Source organism: Cydia strobilella, chromosome 5, assembly GCF_947568885.1.
Source record: "Cydia strobilella chromosome 5, ilCydStro3.1, whole genome shotgun sequence".
NCBI classification, from domain to species: domain Eukaryota; kingdom Metazoa; phylum Arthropoda; class Insecta; order Lepidoptera; family Tortricidae; genus Cydia; species Cydia strobilella.
In genome coordinates, this window is record NC_086045.1 from 18,395,724 (window position 1) to 18,420,780 (window position 25,057).

Sequence of the window (25,057 nt, forward strand, 5' to 3'; positions counted from 1 at the left end):
ATAATTAAAGTAATTCGTGCAAAATTATTCCCTAACCATTCCAAAATATCGATCGCTTCAACAATATTCATTTATTGCGCTATCTTATACAAACATAATTATATTACACTAGCTGTGCCCGCGGCTCCGCCCGCGTGGAATTCGGTCTGTGTCAGTAAGCGGCTAATTCACCCCTAATTTCTCTCCCTCTCCCCTGGAGGCGGATCTTGAAGTAAGGTTGACAGATGGGTACGCTAAAGGACTGTAGTCCAGATAAAATATTTTACAATTTGGTACCGCTAAATAAAACTATGTACACTCCAAAATCAACAGTTTTTTTCGCCCTTATTAAAAATTTTGACGAAATTTTAACGAAATTGAGAAGTAGGTGTATATCGGACGATACAGTACCACTTCTGTCTTAGCTAATTAGTTGCCTAGTTAATTATTAGGTACCTACATAGCCTACATAGGTACATCTTATTGCTTACGGTGGTAACTTCAATTTAATTTTGTTTAATAGAAACATTTTAATTTTAAACTTAAACATCCTACGTGATTTACAATTACATCATACGGTATTTCATTATACAATTAGGTGACCAAGTACTTCTTACTTATTTTCCATAATAATTATTACTAGACGACGGAACCTATAACATTTTTTTATTCATTGTGTTATATTTTTTTTGTTGCAGAGCCCAACACGCCGGGCAAGTTCATCGTTTGGTTCCGTAATGAGACGACGCTGCTGGTGCTGTGGCAGCCACCGTACCCGCCCGGCGCCTACACACACTATAAGGTACGCATATATATACTCATTTCAGTAGTCAGGGATTTTGTTCTTTAATCGCTGCTTTCGTTTGGAATGAAGTTACATAACTTTCTTATATATATATATCGATAAGGTATCTGCAATTTGGTGGATCAACTTTATTGTGATCTTATTTTTGGTCGTAGTCCAAGTGACGATAAGTGACGATAGTACTGTACCAGTTGGTTAGAAGAAATGTTGTATAACGTTCTACTAACATGCTTAGTAGATGGGCCACAAAATGCATGTTTGGGAAATCTAATTATTTAAGTTATTTTTCCCATGTACAACCAACAGTATTCATGGCAACGAACGAGTTACACTACTTACACAAGGGTGAATTACCCAATTATTTAATTTCGCGCCGATACTATACTGTTTCCTTCCTAACTACAGGTGTCAATCGTACCACCCGACGCGCGGGAATCGGAACTCTACGTAGAGAAAGAAGGCGAGCCGCCAGGGCCGGCGCAGGCCGCCTTCAAGGGCCTGGTGCCGGGCCGGCCGTACAACATCTCCGTGCAGACCGTGTCCGAGCCGGAGATCAGCGCGCCCACCACCGCGCAGTACCGCACCGTGCCGCTGCGGCCGCGCGACGTGCAGATACCCGCGCGATACGTCACGCCCACCAAGTTTAGGGTCACCTGGCTGCCGCCCAAGGAGGAGAGGTATCCACACATTCAAGTTCCGCCGCTCATGTACCTACTATAGGCCAAACTTTTAACCAATGAGGATATAATAAGATAGAGCGGTACTGTCATAGTAAATTTTGTAACCACTGTAAATTCACTGCCATCTATCGACATACTTTAAAACTAAAAATTAAGATTTATAAAAATACGTTAAAATGTATTTAAATATGGATAAATGATTTTTTTATTTGCATTAATTATTTTTATATGATTTTGACCCAGGTTCTTTCACTGGTATGCGTTAAAATTATAAATAACAAACGAAACAGTCAACGCCCTCTATACGAGAGTAGGCCGAAACTAGTGGCGCCATCTGATCGAGAATCAAATTTTCGTGATTTTTGAGGCACGTTTTTTCCTTAGACTGTATCCATCTATTACGGAGTTATATCTATCTTTGTTTTAACTGAGACGTTCGCTCGGGATATCAATGCACGTGTTGCCGCGAGCGCACCTACTACCTATACTATATCACTACCTCTAATATACTTATGTTAACAGCGAGTTCGAGAAGTACCAAGTGTCGGTGTCGGGCGGCGGCGGCGCGGCGCGGCGCCTGGCGCCCGTGCTGCGCGCGCGCGACGACACGCCCGCCGTCAGCTTCGAGGGGCTCGAGCCCGGCGCGCACTACACCGTCACCCTCAAGACCATGTCCGGCAAGGTCACCTCCTGGCCCGCGCCCATAGAGATCACGCTCAGTGAGTACTACTACACATCCCATCCCGAGGGTCACTACACCGTCACCCTCAACACCATGTCCGGCAATGTCACCTCCTGGCCCGCGCCCATAGAGATCACGCTCAGTGAGTACTACTACACATCCCATCCCGAGGGTCACTACACCGTCACCCTCAACACCATGTCCGGCAATGTCACCTCCTGGCCCGCGCCCATAGAGATCACGTCGAGCGTGAGTCGGACTCAATTACTTAGTTTTTGATCCAACCCCTACGGGTTTTTAGGGTTCCGTACCCAAAGGGTAAAAACGGAACCCTATTACTAAGACTCAGCTATCCGTCTGTCTGTCCGTCTGTCACCAGGCTGTATCTCATGAACCGTGATAGCTAGACAGTTGAAATTTTCACAGATGATGTATTTCCGTTGCCGCTATAACAACAAATACTAATAACAGAATAAAATAAATATTTAAGTGGGGCTCCCATACAACAAACGTGATTTTTTTGCTGTTTTTTTTTCCGTAATGGTACGGAACCCTTCGTGCGCGAGTCCGACTCGCACTTGGCCGGTTTTTTAGACATTTCACTCACGTTTCACATAAAAAATACATTGTTTAAATTGTGTAATGTACGGAACCCTTAGAACGCGAGTCCGACTCGCACTTGGCCGGTTTTTTTTAATATATTAAATTGTATATATCATTATCTGATTACCCACAACACAAGCCTCCTCAAGTTTACTTCGGGGCTAAGTCAAATTGTATAAAGATGTATTAACATTTTTTTTTTTTATTCATTTGCAGAACCTCTGCCGGTTCAAGATTTGCAGTGGCGCTACCAAAACGAGACCGATGGTGGCGGCATCCTCGTGTGGTGGACGCCCGCCGAAGGCAGCACACAAGACGAATATAAGGTTGGTATTACAAATACAAACCGAGCCTAGTTCCATCTGATAGAAAGTCAAAAATCTGCTCTTGGTTTAAAGAGACCTAAGCTGTATAATATCAGAGAATGCAGACTAGGGACGAATTCCTTCTTCACTTTAGCAGTTTACAATAAGAAAGTCTAGGCAAATTGCTTTGTGTGAATTTGACATCGTTTAGAATAAAGTTGCCCTCGACGCTTGGTTGTCCGGCGGTGGTACGCGGTATAACCTACCAAGCTTTACATTGTGCCTACTCCAAAATGTATTTTATAATAGAGCACTTATCTTAGGCTAGCCATTTGTCTAAAGGCGTTGTAATTGACTGTATTTATTTCCTAAATAGCAGTAACGGCGAACTTCTTACGGCCCCAGTCAATGAATGTCATTATTATCAAAATCCGTACCCCCTATATCCTAGAAAACGATTTCTATTACAATTTTACGAAAAAGTTTTATGTCTTGAATTCTGAAATAGTAATAATTTTCGAAATCCGCACCCCCGAGAACCTGGATAACGATATCCATAATGATTTTTACGAAATACTTTACCTGTACACCACCTACCTTTCCGATATTTTGACATATTCATAGTCACTCACACTCAGCCAAACAAGACCGCGCCAGGCCAGCTCGGGTCCTCCGGTCTGAGAACGAAATCATAAAATACCATCGGGTAATAGTCGGGTTTTCGGCAATGATGTTATGATGGCGGAATGTGTCAATAGCTATTCACCTTATCGGGGCAGAGACGAAGCCGGCAAATCTAAAATCATTAAAATCGATCCAGCCGTTCTCGAGTTATAAATGGTGTGACTTGCCTGATTTTGTTTTATATATAGATGTTAGTTTAATCAAAGATAGATATAACTCCGTAATAGATGGATACAGTCTAAGGAAAAAACGTGCCTCGAAAATCACGAAAATTTGGTAAAAAATCAGATGGCGCCACTAGTTTTTGCCTACACTCGTATAGAGGGCGTTGACTGTTTCGTTTGTTATTTATAATTTTAACGCATACCAATGAAAGAACATGGGTCAAAATCATATAAAAATAATTAATGCAAATAAAAAAATAATTTATCTATATTTAAATACATTTTAACGTATTTTTATAAATCTTCATTTTTAGTTTTAAAGTATGTCGATAGATGGCAGTGAATTTACAGTGGTTACAAAATTTACTATGACAGTACCGCTCTATCTTATTATATCCTCATTGGTTTAATTGATCACCAGTTCTAACCACTGAATTAGGTTAGGGAACGTCAGTATATGATTTCTAAAAGAGAGGGGTAATTCTCAATACCTCGACATGTTTCCAGTGCCCTATGTAGTGAACACTTGTCGGTCTTCAACACCATTGTCCTGTAACCGTCAGGTGTCGTACCACGAGGCCCACGGGTCCGGCGACAGCAGCACGCAGACGACGCCGGCCACGAACATAACATTAGACACGGCGCAGCTGCTGCCGGGCCGCAACTACACCGTCGCCGTCACCGCCGTGTCGCGCGGCGTCGACAGCGCCGAGACCACCTTTAGGTATGTCACGACACCCACCCACCGATGTAACCCGGAGGGGGGGGGGGGGGGGGTTACCATCACAAACACTTTTCTTGCAATTTTAGAGTTGATCCTAGCTTTTGCCCGCGACTTCGCTTATTTTTTACCCAATCTGTTTTTTACAAACTTCCACCCGCCTTTTCACACTAAAGGATGATTTGTGGGATAAAAACTACCCTATGTCCTTGCCCGGGACTCAAACTATCTCTATACCAAATTTCAACTTAATCGGTTCAGCGGTTTAAGCGTGAAGACATAACAGACAGACAGACACACTTTCGGATTTATAATATTAGTATGGATTCGTTCTGTATGGCCTACTAGATAATGCATATCGTGGCTAAGTGTTGTAAAACAGCCCAATATTTAGTCATTTAGTATTCACACTCGTATTGCATTTTCATGTACAGTCGAGTGCGTTCACTGTATTCCACTTACAAAAAAAATGCCTCGATCCTTGCAACGAGCTAATCTTCGCCCTTTTATACATATAATTCCTTATTTTAGTTTCCAAGTTTGATATCAATAATTTATTCTCGAAATAAATTATTGATTGATTGATTGATTGATTCAGCCAATACAAAATATAAAAATCCTACATAAAATTTAATTCAATTCAATTTATTTATTTCGCTTGAACATACACAGTTGTTATGGTTACATGTCATATAAAAAAGTGTGTGAGTACAGTAAGCTGCAGAGATAACTTAGTATAGTAGTTAGTATTTTCCTTGCATTGGTGTCATAGAAGATAGAATCGTATAGAAGTGGCTTACTGCGTGCGCCCGAGAGGGACAGAACATACGCAATGCGACAATATGATTGGTCGAGTAGATTTGTAGTCCACCATAAACCATACAAATTTACGGTGGGGAATAAAAAAAAATGTGAGACTGTAACAAGGACAAACAATAATAACGCTTTCTCTGCTACTCCTACTGAAAGATACATAAGACGTTTTATACTAGATTCATGATTGGTGTGGTAAAAAAAATTGTGGTTCAATCGGGGGCAACATTTGTTTAACCCTCGTGCTTTGACACCCTCGCAACGCTTAAGATTCCACTTTTCGAACCACTCGATACGCTCGTAATTCAATTTTGGACTATTTCGCTTGCTCGGGTATCAATCGGGTATCGAGAGGTTAACAACTTTGCCCCCTTGTAAAACAAATAACTATTATTTGGTTTAATATTTTTTCGTGATGATACAGTTTACATTAACCTCCCAGTAAGTATGGTCATACTTGTGACAGTAGGCCCAACTATAGCACACATACATTCTAGGTTAATATAATATTAAGTGTACAGCCTCAGTGGTAAGCATTCAGCGGCAGCGGCGCGTTCAGCGGATACGAATGTTTGCATGTATTTGTGTAATGAGTAATTGATTTGTGGTTCAATGTTTGCGAACCGCAACACAACAACAAGTATTTGTATTTTACTTTATTATTATAATTTCTACGTTTTATTTTTCTTCTTTTGAAACATTGTAATGAAATGAGTAATTTTATTTATCTACGTACACTACAGTTGACTATGTCTTTTCACGCATTCATTTAAAAATGTAATATTTGCCGCATCCTGATCGCGGCTTGATTATATAGTTAGTTATTGTCGAGTTGTGTACTGTTGGAGGCTGCGAGCCTCGAGTTGGGCTGCAGGATGACAACGGGCACGCGGATGCACATGAAGGGCACGTTGTTGTCATCCGTGATGCGGAACTCGATCGTGGGAGAGATGCCCTGTACAAAAAATAGGTACTTCGAATAAAACAATAAGACGGTCACTGTCTATACAATGTCGCGTTCCTACAATATTCAGGACCATCTAGTTATTGAAAAGAAGTTGAATTATTTTAACTCGAGGTCTAAGCGCCGAACACAATGGATGGAACTGAGACCTGCTTCAAATGAACTCCGCTTCCGTTCAATAGACAGCGCTGCGGAACTCGAACCTAACCTAAACCAGGGGAAATAAGGTAAAATAATCAATTATTACCTTCACATTAGAAACGTTAAAAACAATTTCCCCGTTACTTATTTTTTTACAAGTTTACGCCACAACTCATACTGCCATGTTCATTCAAAATAATTGTACAATATAAGCAGTATATTTCATTCGGGTCTCAGCGCTTAAAATCACTGTATGTGCTTCGGCAGGAATAGCAATTCGTGGATTCGTCTTCTTTGTCAGACTCAGCTTTACATCATAAATCGTAATATCGAATTTTACCCACGAATTGCTATTTCCCAGCCTCTGCAATAATGTACTGATCAGGGATCGTAATCATCTTAGCGCTCGATTTTTTTTTATCGATATCGATCATATTTGATTAATGCCAGCGAGACACTCGTCATTTAACCACATCTCGACTTACGATTGATCAATTAACTGTACCAAAGATACGCAGTACGGGTATCAGCCACTTACCGCAACAAAAGTGGACTCTATATACATGAGCAGTGTATATTGCAGGACTTCGCCCTCCAGCACAGGGCAGTAGGAGTTGTCTAGGAAATTACAGGTGACTGCTTTTTCTCGCAGGCTGTAGGGTATGGGCACTTCGATCCCGAATAGACCCGGCAAGTAGGCTGTTGCCAGTGTTGTCATGCTGTGTATGGTGTGAGCTGAAAATACACATATTTGTTTCGTTGTACAGTTGTACAGTCGAAGGCGTTCGCGGTGTTCCACTTTAAAAAAATACCTTGATCCTTGCAACGATAACAAATTAGGACACATTTCTTAGGATTATTTGTCTTAGAATGCAAACGCGCTTGGGCAAAAGCAGGCAGTCGCTTACTGCGCAACGTGTTCTTGTACCCATGTACATGCCATCTTCGCGGAGTAACTGACTGCGCCGAAATAATCATCGAAATAATAATCGTAACTCGCCAAAACAAATATACATTGTAAATACTCCGTTTTTAACAGTATTTTTAATGTAAATGAGTTGAAATGACTTCACTTGTAACGGTATCTAACAATCAGTAAATAAATAAAAATGTCACTTTAATAGGCACCGAAATACAATAGGATATTTTAATATATGAAAAATGTATAGATTAAGTTTGTCTTGACACCCGTTCACCCGTAGGATAGTTATTTAGTTTTACCTATTGGTTATGTCAACCAGGGTTTTGTAGGATTTAAATTTCTCAAACGTTAGTTTATGCTCACTGTGCTCAATATATAAGGGAAAATTGTGGACTGAACGAAGATGTAGTGACAAAAATTAAGAAAGGTATGTTGAGATGGATTGGACACGTGGAAAGAATGAGTGAAAGGAGGCTAACAAAGAGAGTGTATAAGGGAGAAGTACAAGCGGGAGTTGGAAGTCCTGAAGAAAGGCCAGGTCGAGAGCACCCTAAACCGGCGAGCGTGTATGAGGAATGTTATGAAAGTGCAAGAAGCGAAAGAGGTATGCCAGGATCGTAACAAGTGGAAATCCGTGGTCTTTGCCTACCCCTCCAGGAAATAGGCGTGATTATATGTATGTATGCAATATATATGCCCATTCCGTGGTGGGAGTGGGAATTCTATCATTCTAAGGGCCAGTTGCACCATCCCACTAACCCGGGGTTAACTGGTTAAACCGTTAACCCAGTGTCGAATTGTACTGGTAATCATGGTAACTCCAGGTTTAACCGGTTAACCCCGGGTTAGCGGGATGGTGCAAGTGGCGGTGGCGCTAAGAGAATGAATACCTAAAAACATTTTCAACACGCACCGGAGCTATGTAAAGGGGTTATGTACAGTACAGTCAAGTATACAGAGTGTGAGGTGAATATATAAGTATATGTAGGTCATACTGAGCAACTTTTACTATGAGAAAAAAATGTCTGTTTCATATATTTAGGCTGATTGAATGTCGATGTTTTCTATGCGAGTCAATTTTTTTTTTTGCTATTTCGGGCTCGGCGGTCCCACAGTAGAAGTTACTTAGTATGGCCTGTATGACCTACATACTCGCATAAATTCAGCTCACAATATTGGCCAAGGGTTAAAAAAGCAGCCTGTATATAAAAAGCTATATTGTAATAAGAGCAGGGGTCACTCACGAGCCCTGAAGACGATGTTGATGACGGCATCCTCCAGCTGCGGGAGGCCGCAGGGCGGGACCTCGCACCCAGCAATATACGTGTTTATGGGAACATCGCCGCGATTTTGCGTGCCTGCAACCAAATAATGTACAATAGTCACTTAGTACACAAAGGGGCAAAGTTGTTGTTTAATCCCTCTTGCCAATATTGATACCCGAACAAGCAGATGATTATAAAAAGTGGAATTTGAACATTTCGAGGGTTTCAATTCAAGGCACGAAATTTAAACAAACTTTGCTACCAAGTGAAACAAACTTTTAACCTCACCAATGCGAGGAAAACATTAGCTGTAAAACTACAAATCGTATCTCATTTTCCAAATTCCTTTCGGAGCTGACGATGACGTGGTGAAAAAGATATTTTATTATTACTGCACGAGTCTCCGCCCGACACTTCGTACGCGTACAAATCGTTCAAAACTCCACTCTTTTTGAGGTTAAATTTCCAAAAAAAAACCATTGTAAATTAATCCATATTCAGGTATGGGAAGTAGGAGTTACGTCTTTTAATGTAATTTTTTTCAGAACAAGAATATCATATTTCCGCAACAAATGGTCAGTAAATTAGGCCCTCTTCCCTCTTTGCTTGCTTCTTAAAAGGCATGTATTAAGGTGAGGGCTGGCAACATGGAATAATTATTAGGCATTTTATGCGTTATTAGGTCCCTTTATTAGGTATATAAAACTTTATTAAATAACTTTAAAGTTATAGTCTCTAGAGACAGTTAACTTTGTAACAAAATTTAGGGCTAGACTAGGTATGTGGTATTATAATAATCGTATAATACTATACTTATTCTGGGTACCTTAATTTAAATTTTCCCCAAGCTGTAAGGCAATTTGATGGTGATGCGCTGTAATAAATATTACTTAAGGTCCAACGACGGTTAGATTGAGAGTGGAGCTGTAAATACTCACATTGGCTGACCTGTGTGGTCTGCCCGCTGGCAAACGCCGCTAGCGCCGCGAACACAACCAAAAACAACATGACTACAACTTCAATTGACATCAAAAATTTAATTGTCTTTATCCAAAATCAAGTCGGGTTTTATTATCGCTTATCAAACACAGGTGTGCTTTTTATCGCTGATAATAACACTAATTATTGGGCAATGAGTAATGATACAATGATGAATGCATCAGAAATAGGATGTCTTTTACTTCAACAATAACAGGTTCGGTAGAGGGACGTGGAAGAGAGGGACAAGATAACGGGATGACCTGGACAGCTTCCTGAACAACTGGCCGGTGGAAACATCAAATTGGGAGTCGTGGAAATCAAAGGGAGAGGCCTTTGCCCAGCAGTGGGACACTTAGATAGGCTAGTGTCTGCACTGCACTGTCTGTCAGTTAATATATACTGAACTTAAGTTGCAGGAGAATGTTGAAAAATTGTAGCGCTTTTTTAGACCATAATACGGTTGTCAAAAAATATGAATAGAATCTTGAGGACTCTCTAGAAACTTCATCGATTCGAAACCTGATTACTTTTGCTTGATAGAAAAAAAAATCACGAACATAGGTTTAAAACTATTTGCACAAGAGCTATGAACGTGAAAATTTCTTCGAAAAAATCTTTAAAAAAAACATGGATTACTTTTTGCGTTAAAAATAAAAATCAATATCAATGATATCCGCGATCTCATGCACGCACGGCGAGCTGCTGTTCAAGTGTTCAGCGAGCTGCGTCCAATCTCGGACATGACAATATGTTGCACGACGTTAACAATGGGGTTTGGCAACTGTCAAAGGTTTGCAGAGATGGCGCCATCATTGCTTGCCCCTTTTTCTATGAGATTTGGCTTAAAGGGCTGGCATCCAGGGCATTAAAAAAACAAAAAATTTACACAATTCTAGGGATTGACAGGGCAAGCTATGCTGGCGCCCTCTGGTTTATAAATATAATTGTATTGTAACTCTAACATTACAATTATATTTATAACCCTCCAATACAATAAATACCGTTTCTTGACTGCAAATGCTTTTGAACTTATACTTCAACTCCTCAGCCTCAGCCTACTTTAATAAAACAAAATGTAAGATTATCTAATAAGACACAGAAAACACGGAAAGCAGAATTCAGAGATTAAGTGTGACATTGGCATTGGCCACGAACGCTGTAAAGAGCTCGAAACGTCCGGATGTATTTGAAACTCATTATACGCGATGTAATCCGTTGTTTTATTTCATGAATAATTATCGCGGTAACCGAAGACAATTACGTTTTACGTTGTTATAGAATAAACAAACTACAGTCCAAACCAAAAAACCAAGAGAAAAGGGCGCGAAAACACGACCCTTCGCGCCTACTTTGGTATTCTTTACTGAAAAATAGGCTTGTCAAAGTATAAATTTAAATATTTATGTTACACAGCGCCGCCACGCGACCGCTGGCGCCCGTGGTGCGCACCTGGGGCGGCGCGGCGCGGCAGCTGTCGCTCGCGTGGAGCTCCGACGTCAACTCGCGGCAGGACCACTACGAGCTGCGGCACCGCCGCCGGCCCGAGCCCGGCGCGGACTTGGACGACCCCGAGTACACCTTTAAGACGGTAAGCCGGTCGGTGGCCGAACTTTACCCTGTAGGAACTACTCTGGAGGCGTTACGGTGACTATATACTCTATACTCAATACCAGAATGGCCGAGTAGAAGTGGGCACCACGCGAATCTTGGCACCCGTGGTTCGCACCACGCAAGGATCGCTCCTTATCCCCGCCTTCCACTGCGAGCGGAACTTGCTTCGTTTGGAGTCCGCTTAAATCGCAATGGTAAGATGCATACACGTGCTTCCACTGAATAAGAGTGAGTGACGAGAACTAAACGAGTTAAATGCGTCTTTAAAGTCCGCTGGCAGTAGAAGGCAAAAGCTGAAAATCTTTCTTAGTGGAAATGTACCACCATTATATCACAATGCCAGATGCGACGAAAAGTCACTTGATGATTTCCATACATTATTTAAGTTTCTTCTCGCGTTTTCTATTAACGATTTTCATTTGGCTAGGCCCCCTAAAGCATTGCGGCCGGCCTTGGCGCGTATTTAGACAACCCGAAATACACGTTTAAGACCTACCTTTAACCTCTTTCACTTATATTAGTTTTAATTGCAGATTACGACAACGGACACTAACGCAACGTTGTCCGGACTGTTCCCGGGCGCCGTGTACGAGGTGACGGTGGCGGCCGTGAGCCACGGGCTGCGCAGCGAGCGGCACACCGTCTTCAAACCTGTTCGTGAGTATAACTTAGGATCGACTGCACCAAACCGTTTGTAATTTCGCTCAATTTTATTGCATGAGAAATTTCATGTTTTGCTGCAGAGTAGCATTGATCAGTCTGTCAAATGTAGTTGATGCATCTAGCCCTCACACGTAATCATAAATCTGTTTATTCTGGTATGGTCCTAGACTTGAGCTTCTCCAAATATATATTGGCCATTAGCATGTCGTGCACTGGGATGTTACCTTATATGAATATGATTATGCAACTACGCGGCCCTTTGTGAAGATCGTCACTGCGGGAAAATCCACACGACTTTTCCGCTGTCCGTTTTTGATCAAGGGCGTGATCATATCTCGAGCCTTGTGAATCTGTAATCGGGAGGTACGTCTTTGTTATAAAAAATTGTATTACTTTATGTATCACTTGATATTTGTTTGATTATCTCAGGTCCTCTGCCTCCAACGTGGATGGGCGTGGAGCGAGCCACGTCCAACTCCGTGGTGGTCCGCTGGCGCGGCCCCGGGCCAGGGTCGAAGCTCGGCGCTTTCCTGCTGCAGTACCGCACGCACTCCGAGCAGAAGTGGACCAAGCTGCCGCCACTGCAGCCCGACATCAACGAGGCTGAGGTACTTTACGCCTTATGTTGCTGACATCACGTCTAAGAGATAAGACGCGCGCTACACGATCGCTTCGAAAAGGGATAATTCATTTATGTGTTATATGTATTGTGATGTAGATGACGTTTTGAACATAGCACAAATCCAAAATAGTACCTTTACGTTTTTTTATACCTATGTGTTATGTTTGTTGCAATGTATTTGTTTTTCATGCTTATGTGACGTTTTTATATGTGGACTCAGGTTGTGGACATGACTCACGGCGAACGTTACACGATCCAACTGGACACGCTGAGCGAGGCGGTGGCGGGCGACAGTGTGGACAGCGGCGAGCCGCGGGAGGCCGACCACACCGTCCGTGAGTACCGAGTCATGTATGACAGCGGAACATGACGCACGAACGTTACACGATCCAGCTCGACACACTGTGTACTCTAAAGGGTAGAAGTATAAAAGAATGATAATAAAAAAAAAACTTCAGACCCGTCCAGATGTGTCTTTTCTGTATTCATTGCCCCGTCGCTATAACCTGCTTCGCTGTACTGCTAGTAATAATAACCGTATAACCGCTGCTGTTTCTTTCTATTACTAGACTGCTAATCGAGTAGTTAGTATTCAATGTTATTGGCGCAGTCAGTAGGATACCATCGAACAAAATGTCTTCAGTATTTTTTTCGTACAATTACTAGTATTAGTATTAGCTTTTAATACTTATACGCAATGCACGCTTATTTACCCCCATGTACATTATTGTAGACATATATTGACAAATTGTTATTACCCTCAGGACCCAATCCAGTTTCGAACGTGGCCGCCCTAGTGGACACGCGCAACATGACGCTGGAGTGGCCGGTGCCCGCGGGCCGCGTGGAGCGCTACGGGCTCCGCTGGTGGCCGCGCCCCGACGAGGTAGGTGTCCTGTCCCGGGGGACACGAGAACAAGACGCTGAAGTGGCCGGTGCCCGCGGGCCGCGTGGAGCGCTACGGGCTCTGCTGGTGGCCGCGCCCCGACGATTTAGGTGTCCTGTCCCGGGGGACACGAGAACAAGACGCTGAAGTGGCCGGTGCCCGCGGGCCGCGTGGAGCGCTACGGGCTCCGCTGATGGCCGCGACCCGACGAGGAAGGTGTCCTGTCCCAGGGGACACGAGAACAAGACGCTGTAGTAGCCAGTGCACGCGGGCCGCGTGGAGTCTACGACAGACACAGTGACAGGTTTCGTGTCCCACTTGGCACACGGAGACCAAAAACCGGCCAAGTGCGAGTCGGACTCGCGCACGAAGGGTTCCGTACCATTACGGAAAAAACAGCAAAAAAAATCACGTTTGTTGTATGGGAGCCCTATTTAAATATTTATATTATTCTGTTTTTAGTATTTGTTGTTATAGCGGCAACAGAAATACATCATCTGTGAAAATTTCAACTATCTAGCTATCACGGTTCATGAGATACAGCCTGGTGACAGACAGACAGACGGACAGCGGAGTCTTAGTAATAGGGTCCCGTTTTTTACCCTTTGGGTACGGAACCCTAAAAATGAGACTCAAAGGCGTAAATTTTATACAGCGCACTCGAAACGCCAAATAGTAAATTAAAATTGCCATTTTAGCCATGAAATATCAGTAGAAGTATTATTGTTGTTGCACAACTTATTTTTAATTTACTGAAATTTAATAGTAAAGTTTTATTTCTTTTTTTTTTAAGTACATAACCCTCAATGTCTGTTCATACAACTAGATAATGTTATGAAATTCAACATGTAATGTACACCTATACAGCTAAGTCACAAGGTAGTTTGACTCTTTTTTAATCTTTAGGTCCCCGACGCGGTGCCAGCCGCGCGGAACTTGACGGCCGAGCCGGGCGTGAAGACTGTCAGAGCCCTGCTCGACGCACTGGAACCGGGCGTGGGCTACACGTTGACCGTACACGCCGTGTCTTACAACCTGACCAGTGATCTCTTCACTATGGAGACGAGGACCCGTGAGTAACAATAATATCTAGCCTATAACGTAAGAACCAATATTTATCAGTTACTCGTATGAATTGACCCTTATATATATTGTTATGGCTATGATGTACAACGACCGCAAAATAGGTACTTTCTCATGATGGCAGCGCTCAAAGTTCAAATCGATTCATTTCATTTTATTTATTTACTGTAATGGTACATAATAGGTGTTATAAACATTTTAATTGTAACAGCATGAACCCTTCAACACATTTAGATATAGAATACGCGATGCCACACCTCGTACCGTACCGCCGCTCCGTGCGGTCAAATGTGTGTATGCAGTAAAAATTGATTGTGTTATATCTCGGTCTATACTTTATAGTATCTCGGGAACGCGCAAAAGGACTCGCGCGTAAGTCGTGCTATCTGGAGAGGCTCTAAAGTAAAAAAAAATCGTTTTTCCAATTAGACAACCAATGTATCTACATAATGTATGCTGTACGGCGCCATCTACTCCAGCTATTAAATTTTTTTTTAGACTACACCTTCTCTACAAACAATAACTTTTTGGAGTAGTAACCTGTTTACAATGTATCACTCGATCGCGATATGAGCACCGAAATTAATAGCTTCGTTTAGGTCTACCACTTATCTCAGGCGGTCGGTAAATAAGTAATAGTAGTAATCACTTTATTGTACACAACACAGGTTTACAATAATAAATTACAGTAATGGAAGTATAAGTTGCGCGGAAATAAAAAAAAGAGCTGGTTTAAAGCGCCTTAAACATGTTGTTTTGCAGACTTCGTAGTCAATTTTCACGAACGTAATGATGATTTAATTGTTTTTTCCACTCATATTTAAGTAAAATAAAATTGAAAACTTAGTAACTGCTTATTATGATAAAACTAAACGTTTTATTCTCCCACACGCACCATAGGAGGATTTTGGAATTCCCACTAAAGTCTGTAAGATTATTTATTTTATTAGCATGTATTATAGCTTTGAAATTTAATAAAAATAAAAATATTATTTAAAGATATATACAAATTCAGATAAAGTTAAAATATTTTTAATCTGAAACGTTCAAGGATGGAAATTAAATAATTTACATTTAATTTACCATAATTCGGTCCTGGTTTGCCAAGTTTTCATTTGACCAAATTTTTTTTTGAAAACCATATTCTTTTAATTATTACACCTTGATACCTAATATTGCACTAGTAGGTAAGAAGAGACCACACACAGCAATATGTCGTAAGGTCTATTTTAGATATATAATTGTAAAATGTTGGCAGGCCCATTGATCCAGTCGGAGATGACGATTGTGAACGAGCCGGAGGCCGACGTCCGCAACGACACGCTGCCTGCCATTAGAGTGAGTACGATTCAATATAAGCAAAGATAGATATAACTCCGTAATAGATGGATACAGTCTAAGGAAAACACGTGCCTCAAAAATCACGAAAATTTGATTCTCGATCAGATGGCGCCACTAGTTTTGGCCTACTCTCAGGGCGCTGACGGTTTCGTTTGTTAAATATAATTTTAACGCATATCAGTGAAAGAACATGGGTCATAATCTTGGTCATAATCATATAAAAATAATTAATGCAAATAAAAAAATCATTTATCTATATTTAAATACATTTTATCGTATTTTTATAAATCTTCATTTTTAGTTTTAAAGTATGTCGATAGATGGCAGTGAATTTACAGTGGTTACAAAATTTACTATAACAGTACCGCTCTATCTTATTATATCCTCTTTGATATTTTGGGAGGTCTGTAGCTACTCAGTGAGCCGGTGTCGGCAGGGAGCCGGTCTAATTCCTTGCCATCAAATATGTTGAAGCGTATTAAGCAATTCATATATGGTAAACAATAAGGGTGGAATGTATGCATTTCCCGACAAGTGATGTATGAGATCACAGTCATTTTTAACCGACTTCAAAAAAGGAGGTTATCAATTCGACCGTATTTTTTTTGTATGTATGTTACCTCATTGTACTTAATTTGACCGTGATGTCATTTATATACTCCATTGTGGCTAAACTTTTTGAAAGTTCGTAAAAAGAAGCTGATGTGACTTATCAGTCAAACACCTGAGTGGTTTGATTTTAGTGATTTGGTTTAAAGTTAACAGATGATTTGTGCTCATACATTTCTTCACACTTATTTTTGCACAGGTTTTATACACACTGACGCCGGCGACGGCTTCCCGCTTCGACTCGTACCGGTTCCGGCTGGAGGGCGGCCCCGGCGAGGCGCAGGAGCAGACGCGCTCCGCCACCGCGCCCGCCGCGCGCGTCGAGTTCGCGCGCCTGGTGCCCGGCCGGCTGTACAACGTCACCATGTGGACCGTGTCCGGCAACGTGACGTCACACCCCGTGCAGCGCCCGGTACGTTACATACAGGAGCAGACGCGCTCCGCCACCGCGCCCGCCGCGCGCGTCGAGTTCGCGCGCCTGGTGCCCGGCCGGCTGTACAACGTCACCATGTGGACCGTGTCCGGCAACGTGACGTCACACCCCGTGCAGCGCCCGGTACGTTACATACAGGAGCAGACGCGCTCCGCCACCGCGCCCGCCGCGCGCGTCGAGTTCGCGCGCCTGGTGCCCGGCCGGCTGTACAACGTCACCATGTGGACCGTGTCCGGCAACGTGACGTCACACCCCGTGCAGCGCCCGGTACGTTACATACAGGAGCAGACGCGCTCCGCCACCGCGCCCGCCGCGCGCGTCGAGTTCGCGCGCCTGGTGCCCGGCCGGCTGTACAACGTCACCATGTGGACCGTGTCCGGCAACGTGACGTCACACCCCGTGCAGCGCCCGGTACGTTACATACAGGAGCAGACGCGCTCCGCCACCGCGCCCGCCGCGCGCGTCGAGTTCGCGCGCCTGGTGCCCGGCCGGCTGTACAACGTCACCATGTGGACCGTGTCCGGCAACGTGACGTCACACCCCGTGCAGCGCCCGGTACGTTACATACAGGAGCAGACGCGCTCCGCCACCGCGCCCGCCGCGCGCGTCGAGTTCGCGCGCCTGGTGCCCGGCCGGCTGTACAACGTCACCATGTGGACCGTGTCCGGCAACGTGACGTCACACCCCGTGCAGCGCCCGGTACGTTACATACAGGAGCAGACCGCGCGCGCCTGGTGCCCGGCCGGCTGTACAACGTCACCATGTGGACCGTGTCCGGCAACGTGACGTCACACCCCGTGCAGCGCCCGGTACGTTACATACAGGAGCAGACCGCGCGCGCCTGGTGCCCGGCCGGCTGTACAACGTCACCATGTGGACCGTGTCCGGCAACGTGACGTCACACCCCGTGCAGCGCCCGGTACGTTACATACAGGAGCAGACGCGCTCCGCCACCGCGCCCGCCGCGCGCGTCGAGTTCGCGCGCCTGGTGCCCGGCCGGCTGTACAACGTCACCATGTGGACCGTGTCCGGCAACGTGACGTCACACCCCGTGCAGCGCCCGGTACGTTACATACAGGAGCAGACCGCGCGCGCCTGGTGCCCGGCCGGCTGTACAACGTCACCATGTGGACCGTGTCCGGCAACGTGACGTCACACCCCGTGCAGCGCCCGGTACGTTACATACAGGAGCAGACGCGCTCCGCCACCGCGCCCGCCGCGCGCGTCGAGTTCGCGCGCCTGGTGCCCGGCCGGCTGTACAACGTCACCATGTGGACCGTGTCCGGCAACGTGACGTCACACCCCGTGCAGCGCCCCGTACGTTACATACAGGAGCAGACGCGCTCCGCCACCGCGCGCGTCGAGTTCGCGCGCCTGGTGCCCGGCCGGCTGTACAACGTCACCATGTGGACCGTGTCCGGCAACGTGACGTCACACCCCGTGCAGCGCCCGGTACGTTACATACAGGAGCAGACGCGCTCCGCCACCGCGCCCGCCGCGCGCGTCGAGTTCGCGCGCCTGGTGCCCGGCCGGCTGTACAACGTCACCATGTGGACCGTGTCCGGCAACGTGACGTCACACCCCGTGCAGCGCCCGGTACGTTACATACAGGAGCAGACGCGCTCCGCCACCGCGCCCGCCGCGCGCGTCGAGTTCGCGCGCCTGGTGCCCGGCCGGCTGTACAACGTCACCATGTGGACCGTGTCCGGCAACGTGACGTCACACCCCGTGCAGCGCCCGGTACGTTACATACAGGAGCAGACCGCGCGCGCCTGGTGCCCGGCCGGCTGTACAACGTCACCATGTGGACCGTGTCCGGCAACGTGACGTCACACCCCGTGCAGCGCCCGGTACGTTACATACAGGAGCAGACCGCGCGCGCCTGGTGCCCGGCCGGCTGTACAACGTCACCATGTGGACCGTGTCCGGCAACGTGACGTCACACCCCGTGCAGCGCCCGGTACGTTACATACAGGAGCAGACCGCGCGCGCCTGGTGCCCGGCCGGCTGTACAACGTCACCATGTGGACCGTGTCCGGCAACGTGACGTCACACCCCGTGCAGCGCCCGGTACGTTACATACAGGAGCAGACCGCGCGCGCCTGGTGCCCGGCCGGCTGTACAACGTCACCATGTGGACCGTGTCCGGCAACGTGACGTCACACCCCGTGCAGCGCCCGGTACGTTACATACAGGAGCAGACCGCGCGCGCCTGGTGCCCGGCCGGCTGTACAACGTCACCATGTGGACCGTGTCCGGCAACGTGACGTCACACCCCGTGCAGCGCCCGGTACGTTACATACAGGAGCAGACCGCGCGCGCCTGGTGCCCGGCCGGCTGTACAACGTCACCATGTGGACCGTGTCCGGCAACGTGACGTCACACCCCGTGCAGCGCCCGGTACGTTACATACAGGAGCAGACGCGCTCCGCCACCGCGCCCGCCGCGCGCGTCGAGTTCGCGCGCCTGGTGCCCGGCCGGCTGTACAACGTCACCATGTGGACCGTGTCCGGCAACGTGACGTCACACCCCGTGCAGCGCCCGGTACGTTACATACAGGAGCAGACGCGCTCCGCCACCGCGCCCGCCGCGCGCGTCGAGTTCGCGCGCCTGGTGCCCGGCCGGCTGTACAACGTCACCATGTGGACCGTGTCCGGCAACGTGACGTCACACCCCGTGCAGCGCCCGGTACGTTACATACAGGAGCAGACGCGCTCCGCCACCGCGCCCGCCGCGCGCGTCGAGTTCGCGCGCCTGGTGCCCGGCCGGCTGTACAACGTCACCATGTGGACCGTGTCCGGCAACGTGACGTCACACCCCGTGCAGCGCCCGGTACGTTACATACAGGAGCAGACCGCGCGCGCCTGGTGCCCGGCCGGCTGTACAACGTCACCATGTGGACCGTGTCCGGCAACGTGACGTCACACCCCGTGCAGCGCCCGGTACGTTACATACAGGAGCAGACCGCGCGCGCCTGGTGCCCGGCCGGCTGTACAACGTCACCATGTGGACCGTGTCCGGCAACGTGACGTCACACCCCGTGCAGCGCCCGGTACGTTACATACAGGAGCAGACCGCGCGCGCCTGGTGCCCGGCCGGCTGTACAACGTCACCATGTGGACCGTGTCCGGCAACGTGACGTCACACCCCGTGCAGCGCCCGGTACGTTACATACAGGAGCAGACCGCGCGCGCCTGGTGCCCGGCCGGCTGTACAACGTCACCATGTGGACCGTGTCCGGCAACGTGACGTCACACCCCGTGCAGCGCCCGGTACGTTACATACAGGAGCAGACCGCGCGCGCCTGGTGCCCGGCCGGCTGTACAACGTCACCATGTGGACCGTGTCCGGCAACGTGACGTCACACCCCGTGCAGCGCCCGGTACGTTACATACAGGAGCAGACCGCGCGCGCCTGGTGCCCGGCCGGCTGTACAACGTCACCATGTGGACCGTGTCCGGCAACGTGACGTCACACCCCGTGCAGCGCCCGGTACGTTACATACAGGAGCAGACCGCGCGCGCCTGGTGCCCGGCCGGCTGTACAACGTCACCATGTGGACCGTGTCCGGCAACGTGACGTCACACCCCGTGCAGCGCCCGGTACGTTACATACAGGAGCAGACCGCGCGCGCCTGGTGCCCGGCCGGCTGTACAACGTCACCATGTGGACCGTGTCCGGCAACGTGACGTCACACCCCGTGCTGAATTTACGTTTTAACCCCCGACGCAAAAAGTTCTTCAGTTCTATATTTATTTAAATAAATTAAAGCCAATTTTGTCCTTGTTTCCAGACGCGTCTGTACCCGCGCCCGGTGGCTTATCTGAAGCAGCTCGCGGTGGGCGCGCGCAACGTGACGCTGACGTGGCCCGAGCCGGCCGGCGACTACACCGACTTCGAGCTGCAGTACCTCACCGCCGAGGACACGCTCGAGGCGCGCTCCACCACCGGCACCGAGTACACCGTGCAGGACCTACAGCCGCACACCAACTACGTATTCACCATCGAGGTACGATACGATAGCTTTTACAATATTCAATATTATCTTTGAATATTTTGTATTTTTGTTTGACATGTAAATGAGATGTACATTTATCAATAAATCATCTGAAATCTGAATATTTATCTAAAAATACATGTAACGACTCCTTACAACAATTGGGTAAACACCTCGTCTTACGGGGCCACATAAGTGCCTCTTTACTCATTGATTAGTTTAGTGCGAGCACATACATTTGCTAATAAAACGCAAGTAGTCATTTATAATGTGTAATACGAGCCCTATATAATATGAAGTGACGTTGTAAGCATTGGACGGCGTGAAGGGAAGACCAGGTTTGTATGTGTGTATACTCGGGCAAGCCAACTTTTCTACAAAAAGGCGCGAAATTTAAAATTTATACGGGGCTCCTTCGCGCCTATTATATTTAAAATTTATCGCTTTTTCGCAACTGACATAGCTGACTTGCCAGAGTATATGTTACTATGTAGCTCATAAGAAAAGTATAAGTTTCCCTAAAAAGCTTTAAGAGGCCGTAGTCGATTTTGGAACAAAAATTTTAAATTGATAGATTTAGTCGTTGAAATTATACACATTTTGTTACGTAATATCTAAATAACAAGTATTCGTTTCTATTAGCACGTTTTCTCATCTTGCCTTTTAATAATGAGGTCGCGAGCGTGCGTCACCGGTAATATATGAAGAGAAGGGGCAGTTTTTAAAAATTCATCAAAAAATTATGGTGCTAAATTATACAAATTGATGTATAAGAATAGTTTCAGCAAATGTTGTAGATTGTTCAAGTATCCAAATTATGTTGAAATTAAGTCGATTTTCAGAGAAATTGTAACTTGTTTTGAAGTAATTTCTGGAGAAAATTTCAATTCGATTAACTTTCATTTCCTCGAACTCATAAGTCATATAACAAAAATGTAATCTGATAAAGGTCAAGTACAGAATATGTGTAATACAAATTTACCATTTTTAGCAGTCCAAACTTTTCGAAATTTACAAATAAGAGCGGCAAATTCAGTGCTTTACGCGCGTTTACCTAAACGTCCTTCAGAAAAAAAACCATTACTAATTTAGTGAGTGTTTTCAAAAAATTGATCTGATAAAAGGCTAGATAAGAAGACGTGCTAATAGAAACCAGTACTTGTTATTTCAATTTGGTAACAAAAGGTGTTCAATTTCATCGACGAAATCTATCAATTTTACATTTTTGCGACTAAAACCGACACCGGCCTCTTAAGCAAACATTTAAGAAAATGAGAGAGGATTGAAGTAAGAATGGGATATATTTGGTGTGTGTGTGTGTGTGTGTGGCAGGTGCGGTCGGGCACGCCGGCCACGCTGCAGACGCGCTCGGCCGGGCTGTCGGTGCAGCTGGCCACGCGCCAGGCGCCGCCGCCCGCGCCGCGCGCCTTCCACCCCACCGACGCCAAGCCCAGCCAGCTCACCTTCGCCTGGGACCTGCCCGCCAACCAGGCCAATGGCATACTCGACAAGTTCGTCATCGAGTACGCTCCGCAGAACCAGCCGGAGAAGAACACTACTATTACGTTCCCGCCTGAAGGTAATCATCACCAATTATACATTATAATCACCATCGAGAGTTGAACAATGTTACTATGTATTAGTTTAAGCCGCGTCTTAATTGAGTCTTTCCATCCTCTTTTTGTGAATCGCACACACTTTTCAAACAAATACTTTCTTATACGCTGGAGAAACGATCGTGCCGATTCAGAGACAAAAGTGCACACTGTTTCATACCATATCTGCAAATACTTAGAGACCCCACCGAGAACTAGGCGACATACTAGTGAATATTTCTTAATTTTTGATTTTAGGTTTACATTCATTTCATCTATCTTACGCATACCGAAATGACCACGTGTAGGAAATGATAACAAGTCTAACCTAGAGTTTCACGCGTGATCAAATTTTTTCTCGATTTGATAGTCCTCAGATGCCGTTCGAGCACTATTTTTATTTTTACCTTAAATCCAACGTTTCAACTGGGTTGCACCAGCTCAGCTGTGGTTACGGAGGACTGACAAATTTATGAAATTATAGATCGCGGTAGACCAGTTCGTATCATTCAATATGTGCAATAGGAACGTTTCTTAAACACTTTTCTTCCTCGATCACCAAATAAATCGGAATTGTACGTACGTGTCCCTCAGCCCGGTCGGGCGTGGTGGCGGGGCTGACGCCGGGCGGCACGTACAGCTTCCGTCTGTGGGCGTGGACTGGCGCGGGCCCGGGCCCGGCGGCGCGCTGGACGCAGCACCTCGCCATTGCGGCGCCGCCCCGCCCCGCGTCGCACGCGCTGCCCTCCGCCGTGCGCGCCACGCCCACCACGGTCTCCGTGCGGTTCAGGAACGACTTCTTCAGCTCGGCCAACGGCAACGTGACGGCGTACGCGCTGGTGGTCGCGCAGGAGACGAGGAACGACTCCAGCGACCGCCTGCCGTCGTGGCGCGACGTGCACGGTCTGCCCGTGTGGCCGCCGTACCAGGTGATATATACCAGGGGTTTATTTTATGGGGCGCGAAGGGCAGCTCCCAGATCCCGCGCTGCTACGTAAAAATGGTCTCTGAAGACCTTCCCCAACAAAGAAAAATCATTGCCAATTACTTACAAATTTTGGAAAAAAATACAGTCAACGACAAAATCATAATTTTTGTAAAAAAAATATATTTTTGACGCCGATCGATTCCATTCCAAAAGCTTCTTAGAGATTGAATTCATTTCCGGTCATTACGTACAATGCGTACGTTTCGTATTACTAATACATTAATATTAGGTATGTTTTTACATAAATTGACAATATGCAGGTCCAAGCGATGCCTATAATTTTGTTCACCTGACAGCGACGCCATTAAATTAATTTTCTTCATTTAGTTCATTAGGTATTTTAATATGCTTGTGTTTGCAGGTGACGGAGCCCTACTTCCCGTTCCACCACAGCTCGGTGGAGGAGTACACGATCGGGTCCGAGCGGTGCGAGTCCAGCGGGCGCGCCTACTGCAACGGGCCGCTGCGGCCCGGCGCCGCCTACTACGTGAAGCTGCGCGCCTACACCGCGCCCGACAAGTTCACCGACACCGCCTACGCCGTCGTCTACACTGGTCAGTATTGCCTGCTTGTCTGCACTCCTGCAGGGCCGGAGGCCGTGTAGATCTCGCCCTTAACAGAGACGAGTGGTTAGGTTAAGCTGTGTAAAAATTGTACTCGTATATTTAAACGAGATTTAGTTCCAAAATACCTTCTACTAAAAACCACCGCTTAACCATCTCTCCAACCATCTGGTTTAAGTATTAGATAACAAATACAAGGTGATGGTAATATGCTTGCAATGCAATAGGCTAGTTTCCTAACGAGTCAATTCAGCTAGTCAATTTAGTATGAATTGTTGTTGCCTAACAAGTCTCGTCACAATTAATCCACCTCCTTTACATGAGTTTATTGCTGGTTTAAAATCATTGAAAGCGTAAAAAACACGTGTAATCTTGTTTATTTTCATATATTTTATCTCTGAAAAACTAACCTATTGTAAGAGCTTGGGCCTTCCCGAAATAATCAATACTTCTTGGTGGGATAATTTATGCACACATCGTCACTAGACTGTAAAGTGGTTAAACTAATGTTTGTTATATTTGAGGCTAACAATTGTAGTTTAGTTCATCCCAAGCTAACTATATTGGCACCAGCTATATTCTTACCTTTGCACATGAACTAACAAGGTACCCTAACAACAATATCAACGACCAACTTTGAATACTCAAATCTCAAATTGTTTGTACTTTGTGGAAAACGCACCCAAGAGTTCAGTTTATAATAAATTCCGAAAGTAAAAAATTTTGTGTGCCCCGCCCTACTTTCGAACTAAAGGTTTAAAACACATGAATAAATCTTGAAAGTAAAGCTTAATAAAACTTGTGTTCGGTTTTGTCACATATGTTTTAGGGTAAATAAAAAATTACACTGCCGGTTTTTTTTTTGATGTTGTTAGCAAACAAAAACCACGTGACTCGGACATTCTGCTAATCATTAAAACGAGTGCCATAGATTTTACCAAGTAACATTATCTATCT

At 46.0% G+C, this 25,057-nt stretch overlaps 1 protein-coding gene across 1 annotated transcript in view; it reads left to right on the plus strand.

Moving 5' to 3' along the window:
* Positions 1-25,057, plus strand: part of LOC134741557 (tyrosine-protein phosphatase 10D-like) — a 71,454-nt gene that overhangs the window by 31,329 nt on the left and 15,068 nt on the right. Inside the window, exons 5-21 of the mRNA XM_063674383.1 lie at positions 678-781; positions 1,190-1,461; positions 1,987-2,183; positions 2,966-3,075; positions 4,466-4,626; positions 11,123-11,297; positions 11,854-11,977; positions 12,413-12,591; positions 12,826-12,940; positions 13,370-13,491; positions 14,398-14,563; positions 15,833-15,912; positions 16,724-16,936; positions 20,751-20,966; positions 22,287-22,533; positions 23,144-23,478; positions 23,899-24,091. Coding sequence (XP_063530453.1) covers positions 678-781; positions 1,190-1,461; positions 1,987-2,183; positions 2,966-3,075; positions 4,466-4,626; positions 11,123-11,297; positions 11,854-11,977; positions 12,413-12,591; positions 12,826-12,940; positions 13,370-13,491; positions 14,398-14,563; positions 15,833-15,912; positions 16,724-16,936; positions 20,751-20,966; positions 22,287-22,533; positions 23,144-23,478; positions 23,899-24,091 — 3,009 coding nt within the window. The remainder of the gene's footprint in view (positions 1-677; positions 782-1,189; positions 1,462-1,986; positions 2,184-2,965; positions 3,076-4,465; positions 4,627-11,122; positions 11,298-11,853; positions 11,978-12,412; positions 12,592-12,825; positions 12,941-13,369; positions 13,492-14,397; positions 14,564-15,832; positions 15,913-16,723; positions 16,937-20,750; positions 20,967-22,286; positions 22,534-23,143; positions 23,479-23,898; positions 24,092-25,057) is intronic.